The sequence below is a fragment of the Camponotus floridanus genome, unplaced genomic scaffold (assembly GCF_003227725.1).
Source record: "Camponotus floridanus strain SB8 unplaced genomic scaffold, Cflo_v7.5 scaffold134, whole genome shotgun sequence".
In the NCBI taxonomy this organism is placed as follows: Eukaryota; Metazoa; Arthropoda; class Insecta; order Hymenoptera; family Formicidae; genus Camponotus; species Camponotus floridanus.
In genome coordinates this window covers 831,026-839,232 of record NW_020229253.1, presented here as the reverse complement: position 1 = coordinate 839,232, position 8,207 = coordinate 831,026, and the positions used below count along the sequence as shown (strand labels likewise).

The window sequence follows — 8,207 nt, the reverse complement described above, 5'->3', positions numbered from 1 at the left end:
AGCGCTTAAATTGAGTGACTTATCCGATGGTTTTTCAAAAATTTGAGTCATTTATTGTTATTGGGTTCGTATATGTTTTGTCAACAACGTACATGTGTACGTGTGTATTCTTTTGACATTGTCGTTCTGTTGATTGTCGGTTAAATGTCATTGGACATAGCGAGATATTCGTGTCCGTCTCCGTCGCGTTTATTGAGTAAGTATCGCAATTATAACATTTGCATCCGTTGACGTAATAATAAAAATATATTTGATAGTGCATCTTGCGATGGAGATGGTTACGTAATGTCGACCTAGTTGATTAGTATGTATATTAATAGTAACTGCTTAATTTCTTTGGATTATATTATTTTTACATATTATATTTATATTGTTTTAGTCTTTTTTGTACATTTTTAGTATATCGCTGAAGAAGGCTCGAAAGGAGTCCGAAACGTATCAATAAAGTGTGGAATTATAGAAGTGGTTTTTTATTACTTCACGCCTTACATCCGCGTTAGCTCGATATTGCCTAATTATTTAGTTAAATTTATATGTTTTATACTTGAGCCGTAAATTTAGTTAATTTATTTTATTAATATCTTTTTCTTTTTACAGTTGCTATCAATTTATTACCTTAAGAAGATACATTAATCTAATTAAAAAGAAATTTTATTTTTTGAATTACATTAATGTATCTTTAAATTATAGATAATAGGGTGAACAAATATATAATATGTAAGATACAGGTGTCTAGTTGGTAAGATATATTAATGTGATTCAAAAAATAAATATTTTTTTAAGGTAATAAATTGATATGATTATTCCAGAGAGAATACCTTTTAATATATTTTATATTTTTTTTAAATATATTTTATATATTCAAATGTAAAAATATATACTTTCAATGCTTTAAAAATTATTCTTAAATTTACAAAAAAATGTAATATGTTTTAAATGAAATATTATACAAAAAACTACTGAAGTGCATGGACTTGAATTGGGGATTGCCCGATTAAACACAGTACGATTAGACACAGCCAATTATATCGACCGATGCCTAGGGTAACCAGGAGATCTATTCTGTATCTTTTATCGTTATCGTTATATACCGAAAATCATCGCTTGCGCTAACGACATTATAACGATAAGGATATTCTATAAGTCTTTCTAACGACATGGCATCGATACAAAATAGGATAGCGACATCGTTATCAAAACGATAAAACTCGGTTCGAAGTAACTCTAATATTGTTCTATTCAGCCAATCAAAGCTCAGTATTTTTATAGTGAGTTTAGGAACGCACAAGTTTCATTTGTTGACTAAAAGAAAAACGAACTAAACTGTAAGTATAATACATATTTTGATTAAATAAAAATATTATTTACAGAAATATGACAAAAAGACAGGCAAGAGCTACATCTCGACAAATAGAAGCGCTTGTCACGTACTTGGAGCAACATCCACATGTGGCATCAGGAAAATTTTATACATTGGAGGGCAAGAACACCTTACAAGGAAATTTACAGGTACATCTTCCACACGTTTAGGAGTGCAGTTACATGAAGCTCGACAATCATTTGAAAAGATTGCAGATAAACATGCAGAAGCAATGCGAGTTGGTATTCTTATTAATAATTACATGAAACAATTTTTTTAAACAGTTTTTATTTTAATAATATACTTTTTTTATAGATGTTAGCTGAAGCAATGAAACTTCAAGCAGAAGCTCTCGTTCAATTAGGCCAAGTTATTGATAAATTCATAAATAAAGAAACTAGTTGTGACAGAAATATTATTGATAATGAATATTAACAGATTAAGTATTGCATTTAATTAGTATGTAGTATTTCCAGAATCCAAAGATGTCTTTCAAAGAGTTATGTTTGAGAAGAGTTATGTTTGAGTTATGAAAGAGAATGTTTTATGTTTTGTTATTATAAAATGTAAATTATTTTTAATACGTAATATATACATTAAAACTGGAAAATTATAGAAAAGGAGAAACAAAAAATACATATGTTTTGTTGCTTGATATTAGTTTTATAAATTTATTTTTTCCATTATTTTATATTCTACGACTTAAGGCGTAATGTATGTAAATGAAAAGCGTTTGCTCTATAATGTTTGAAGTTTCATTGCTTCAGCTAACATCTATAAAAAAAGTATATTATTAAAATAAAAACTGTTTAAAAAAAAATGTTTCATGTAATTATTAATAAGAATACCAACTCGCATTGCTTCTGCATGTTTATCTGCAATCTTTTTAAATGATTGTCGAGCTTCATGTAACTGCACTTCTAAATGTGTGGAAGATGTACCTGTAAATTTCAAAAATAATAGTATTATATTAAATGCAGATTTTATATATAAGACAGATATTAATTTTGTATTATAATTACGTCTTGTACGGATCGATTGTGTGCTGGAGGATATGTCTTGTCCATTGGATTATGTATTAGAAAGAATGTCTGATTCTAAAATGTTTGTTGATTGCGAAGTAGAAGGTATGTTTCTTAATTGATAAACTAATTTAATTTTTATACAATTATGCGATAATACAAATTAATATTTTCAGTATTTTTCAGTTATTTTCGTTATCCAATGCAGAACGATAATTAGGAAACCACTCTTGTATTATTTGATTCTGTATACGTTGCGCAACAGCTCTGGGTCCTCTGTGATTCATTACTTCTTCTCTTGCTTCTGCATCTTCAACATATACGTTCTCAGCTGCACATAGAATCTCATTATTTTCTTCCATTGGTAGTCGATAATGTTGTCGCATATTATGCAACACTGCGCACGCATTTACAATTTGTCCGGCAATTTCAGGTGCATGCATTAACACACGTTGATATGATAGACATCTCCATGTTCCTTTCAATACTCCAAAAAATCTTTCAACAACATTTCGTGCTTTACACAGTCTTTCGTTGTATTGAAATTGTTGACTCCATGGAGGATAGTGAGGTAATGGTGTCATCAACCAGGGTTCCAAAGGATATCCATCATCTCCTATGTATATAAATTCAAATAATATATCAAATAAGACTAAAAAATAAAAATATATATCTTAAAAATTAGTTTTAAAAGCAATAAAAAATATAATAAAAACACACTAAAAAATAAATTAAAAATAAATATATATATTTTTTTCTTTTTAAAATACCTATTACAAACAAAATTATAAATCATACCAATCACATAAGTTCTTCTTTCACCATTGTTATAAAAATGTTCCATTATATGTCTAATGGGAGAAGCATTCCATATAAATGCATCATGTCGTGCACCCGGATAACGTGCATTAATATTTAATATTTTTAAGTCTGGATCGACTATCTGTAAAAATGTAATTATATACATATATTCTATTATCATATTGTTCTTATTATTAACGATAAAGATTATTATTAACATTGCAACACAGAAATAAAAACTGTTATTTATACGTTTTAAGAATTATTAAGTACATAAATATAATAATGTATAAATTATAATTATGTAGAACAAGATTGTACTTACTGCTTGTACATTTAATGAATGATTTCCATGATGGTTTACATATGCCTCTTCATGTAAACGTGGTGCGAGAAGATTAATATAAGTGCAGTCTATAGCACCAATGGCACCAGGAAATGGTTGACGAGCATTTGCAAATTTGTTTCGTGCAGCAGTTCTCTCTTGTTGTGTCATTGGAAATTTTATCCATTGTCGTAATAAATATCTATTTATTAACCATGTTACTTTTCGTATACAACGACTGGTGGATGGTTGACTTAAAGCAAACTCACATTGATTTCCTGCTGGTCTTTGGTAACTTCCATTAGCGAAGAATTCAACTGCTACTAATACTGCAATTTCTGGAGCTAAACCATTTCTACGTAGTGGTTGTAAATGTGGTCTTAACATATCTGTTAGATCCATAAGTAATTCTTTATTAAGTCTGTAAGCTGCCAAAAATTCTCTATTAGGAAGTTCAAAAGGATTTTGTGCATCACGAAGCAATCTTCTTTCAATCTTTCTTTCCATAATTCTGACTCTTTCTTCCAAAAGAAGTAAATTCCATGCTAAATATCCTTCAGCCATATTCCTAAAATTATAAATGCAATGAAAATAATAAATCTATTTTTATAGATTTGCAATATAAATATAGATAGTAATTGTATAAATAGTAACAAAATAAATATATTTTTAGCATATATTTTTATATATGCTAAAAATATATTTATTTTGTTACTATTTATACAATTACTATCAATGTTTATATTGCATTTCTTGTTAGTATTGATACTTACATATATATAATTTATATAACAAACATTATAAATATTTTTTTTCTTAAAAAAATTTGAGATAATGATATGTATTAAATAATAATAACAGTCATAATTTTTATTTCTTACCTTATATTTTTAATTTTTGTCGCACTTTCTTAGTGAGGTTAAGAACAATATACACATTGACATATACGCGTCAAAGAGAGTCGATAAAGCTAAGGCGTGAGGTCTGAGACTCCTCGATAGCATAACGACAGAATTTGGTTTCTTACCGACAATTTTAACGACATTATCATTTTGATTTGAATTATAGAATACAACTTTCGTTAAAATTGTCGATAAACTCAATTAACGATAACTACAACGTCGTTAAGGAGTTACAGAATAGACCTGCTGCATCGATTCTGTAATCTTTCAGTCGACAACAATTTGTAACAGATTCCCTGACAAGATCTGCTTTAGCAGACTTGGCTATTGGGGAATGTTTCATAAATGTTCATTGGATAACCACTGGATATCTGTAGGATATCTGTCCTTGTGTATTATATTGGATGTCCTTTGGATGTCTGGAGGATATCCTACGTTTGGCGATTAATTGATAAAATAAATATATATATGTAATTAAAAAATTGTACTATATATAATCTTTTTTCTCACAACAGATGAGACTCCGACTCCGAGTCTCATCTGGATATAGTACACTGCGCGTCAATGATTCGCAGGGTCATGCAGTAGTCCTAACTTATCAACCTAATGTATTAATACATAGCCAATAAGTTAGGGCCATTGCACAACCCTGCGAATTGTTGACGCGCAGTGTACATCACTAATGTAGCAGAGCAAAAATAAAAAATCGTGAGAAAAGATTGTGAGCTTGCACATGTGCAATAGCGCAAGCCAGCGCAACAGGCCTCAATAGCGTATCACATGTCTGTTAAGATCGTCACGTGGGGTAGTACCGGTGGAATGTTTCCCGATCTATCCTCCATAAGCGTGCCATAGTGATTACTATGATCAGTATTGCCGGTTATTTCAGGAGCTTGAAATCTTTTTACAATAAGTGGAAGAATATAGGTAAGTGTAATTTCTTTAGCAAATTAATTAATTATTTGTTTTTCAAATTATTCCTTGAGATGAACAATATACAAACATATAATACATGATATTTTTTTACAGAATAATTGTAGAAACATTAGGTTAGATTAGATTATATTCATTGCTTGCTGTTGTTAAAAATCAGCGTTTAGCAATTATTAATGAATAAATTTTAATTAATAAATGTTTTTAGAACTATCCAAACTTCTAATTAAGCAAACACAAAGAATAACATAACATATTCTTATTCAATGTAATTGTTACAAGGCATATTTTACGTTATAGTTTGAATGGAAAATTATAATAAATTATTGTCATATATGTTATCCTTACTTTGTGTTTGTTAAGAAATAATCATAACTACTTAATGCAATTCTTTCTACATTGTTTTAGGTGGATACGTTTAATTAACACCAGTTTTTTATCTTGCGAAACATCAGTTTGAAGGTTTTTGGACATAAGCTGATTTCGATGATACACATAAGTTATATATAAATATATTTTTATGTAAATAATGTAATCTTTATTAGATATATGTAAATATATATATATATTCTTTTGTATTAAGATAAAAAAGGTTAAAAAGTATTTCTCATCGTATGAAGTATTTATTCGATGAGACTTGATACGATAAGAAACAACAGATCATTATATTGCTGAACCAATAAAATCATGGTTGCGACATGCAAACGAACGTCATGTAAAGAAAATCGAGTAAGTTTTAAAATATTTCGAAACGCGAATATATATACATATATATATTCACATATATATTTTATATATACGCATATATATATATATATATATATATATATATATATATGCGTATATATGCTGAACCAATAAAATCATGGTTGCGACATGCAAACGAACGTCATGTAAAGAAAATCGAGTAAGTTTTAAAATATTTCGAAACGCGAATATATATACATATATATATTCACATATATATTTTATATATACGCATATATATATATATATATATATATATATATATGATGTAATAAATTTATTTTTATTTGCAGCAAAGAAACTAGAACTAACCCTGGAGTGGAAAATAAAGAATAAAATTTATTCTTTATACTATAAGAAGTACCTATAACTTCTTAAGCCAGATTTATAATTTTTTTTTAATTATTAATGAATGAAACAACTGTATATACTTTTTTAATTTTTAATTTTTTTAGTTTTTAATTTTTCCAAAGCTTTTATTTAATTGCTACATATATAGAGCTGGAACATGAAATGTATATACTTATTTATAATTATTTTATTTTTAATAGTTTTGTTTTGCGAAAATTAATGAGTGCAATGTTTCACGTACAAACTATAAATTGCAATGTATTTTATGTTATTATTTTGTAGTCTCATTACATTAATAATTTAATGTTATTACTTTCCTTTATTAAGTTTATCTTTCATGTAGCATTTTTTAAAATTATTACTATTTTAGTATTATTTTAGTAATTACTTTGACGTTCTGAATGTTCAAATTAACATATATATCTATATAAATATAATTTTTATTTAAAAGTTTATAACTTTAGTTATAACTTTTGTGATATAATTATAATAAAAATAAAGCTTCTGTGATTTAATATAAATCTAATTATAAATATGAACATAATAAAACATTATTTTTCTGAGAAATTTAAAAACATTATTTTTATGTCCTATAAAAGTCCTTGTAATGTCCTATACAATATCCTTGGGATGTCCTACATAATATCCTTGGGATGATTCAGGGACTAAAAATGAGCGATCATTTGCCCTTCCTCAAGACATCCGGAAGATATCCTGGGATTGAAATAGGATGTCCACAGGATATCCATTTTGTCCATACTGGATGTCCTTTGGATTTCCAGAGGACATCCATGTGCTGTCTGGGAGTGTAATTGTAATATTTAATAACATAAATAACATTATATTTAATAACATAAATAACTTAAATAACATTAATAACATAAAATGACACAATTGAAATATAATAACACAGATAAAATATAATGAATTTAAACAAAAAACTATTTTTTAATGTTCACAATATATGCTCAATGTAACCGCCATTCTCTTCTAAACATAAAGCAATCCTCCGCATAAAATTTTTCCTTACTCTCCGAATTATCAGAGGAGTGATTTCCGCACACGCCTTTCGAATTTTATTTTTAAGATCTTCTTTATACAGGGTGTCCGTCGATTTTCGACCTAAATGAAATAAATAAGTAGATTGGCTCGAATTAAGAAGGAATGACCTGTATTGTTTTGGGATTGTCGCAATAATTAACGAAATATTAAATAAATAAGATCGGCCAATCTGCGTGAGTAAAAGCGCGCGGCGACGAGAGTCGTCCCACCGTAATCCGATACTACGAGCGCGGCGAAGCAGTGGGCGGGTCGCTCTCCGAGACATGATGGTGGTTTGCGATATATCGCAATACCGCGCCGAAAAATGACCCGTCCCCCCTTTTCGTGGCGAGAAAATGATGCGCTATCATTTCCACACCACCTTGCAGTAGATAGCATGGTGCGCTTTTTTTATAGTGGTTTCCCCCATAGGCCTATTCCACTCTCAATTTAAAAATTATTCAAAATGCCATTTACTATACGCTGAATATATCGTAAATGTAAAAAATTAATGGACAGTACCTTTACAAAAATTGATTCGTGGTTGAAAATCCCTCGATAAAATGTATTGCACACGTTGATAATGTGATACGATGATAAAATTCTTCAAGAATCCTTTCTTCATCTCGTACACGAAGACGCACTGCTGGACCGGTTATCCCGATATTATGCACGACGCTCAGTTTCACATAATTATTGCACAACACGTAAAATTGTACGGCCAC

The 8,207-nt window shown here is 28.8% G+C and overlaps 1 protein-coding gene across 1 annotated transcript; it reads right to left on the bottom strand.

Moving 5' to 3' along the window:
* Positions 1–2,004: 2,004 nt before the first annotated feature.
* Positions 2,005–4,864, bottom strand: LOC105258089 (putative nuclease HARBI1). The gene is made up of 6 exons (XM_025406163.1): positions 4,390–4,864; positions 3,509–4,076; positions 3,181–3,325; positions 2,383–2,998; positions 2,213–2,301; positions 2,005–2,134 (listed from the first exon to the last, which is right to left on the bottom strand). Exons 2-4 carry the CDS (start codon positions 4,070–4,072, stop codon positions 2,565–2,567), a joined length of 1,143 nt encoding a protein of 380 aa, XP_025261948.1. The 5' UTR covers positions 4,073–4,076; positions 4,390–4,864; the 3' UTR covers positions 2,005–2,134; positions 2,213–2,301; positions 2,383–2,564.
* Between the last annotated feature and the right edge of the window lie 3,343 nt (positions 4,865–8,207).

Coding starts and splice junctions, on each gene's coding strand:
- LOC105258089 (XM_025406163.1), bottom strand. CDS start 4,072: ATGGCTGAAGGATATTTAGCATGGAATTTACTTCTTTTGGAAGAAAGA. Junction 3,326..3,508: donor ATTCATTAAATGTACAAGCA/GTAAGTACAATC, acceptor ACATTTTTACAG/ATAGTCGATCCAGACTTAAA. Junction 2,999..3,180: donor AAGAAGAACTTATGTGATTG/GTATGATTTATA, acceptor TTATATACATAG/GAGATGATGGATATCCTTTG.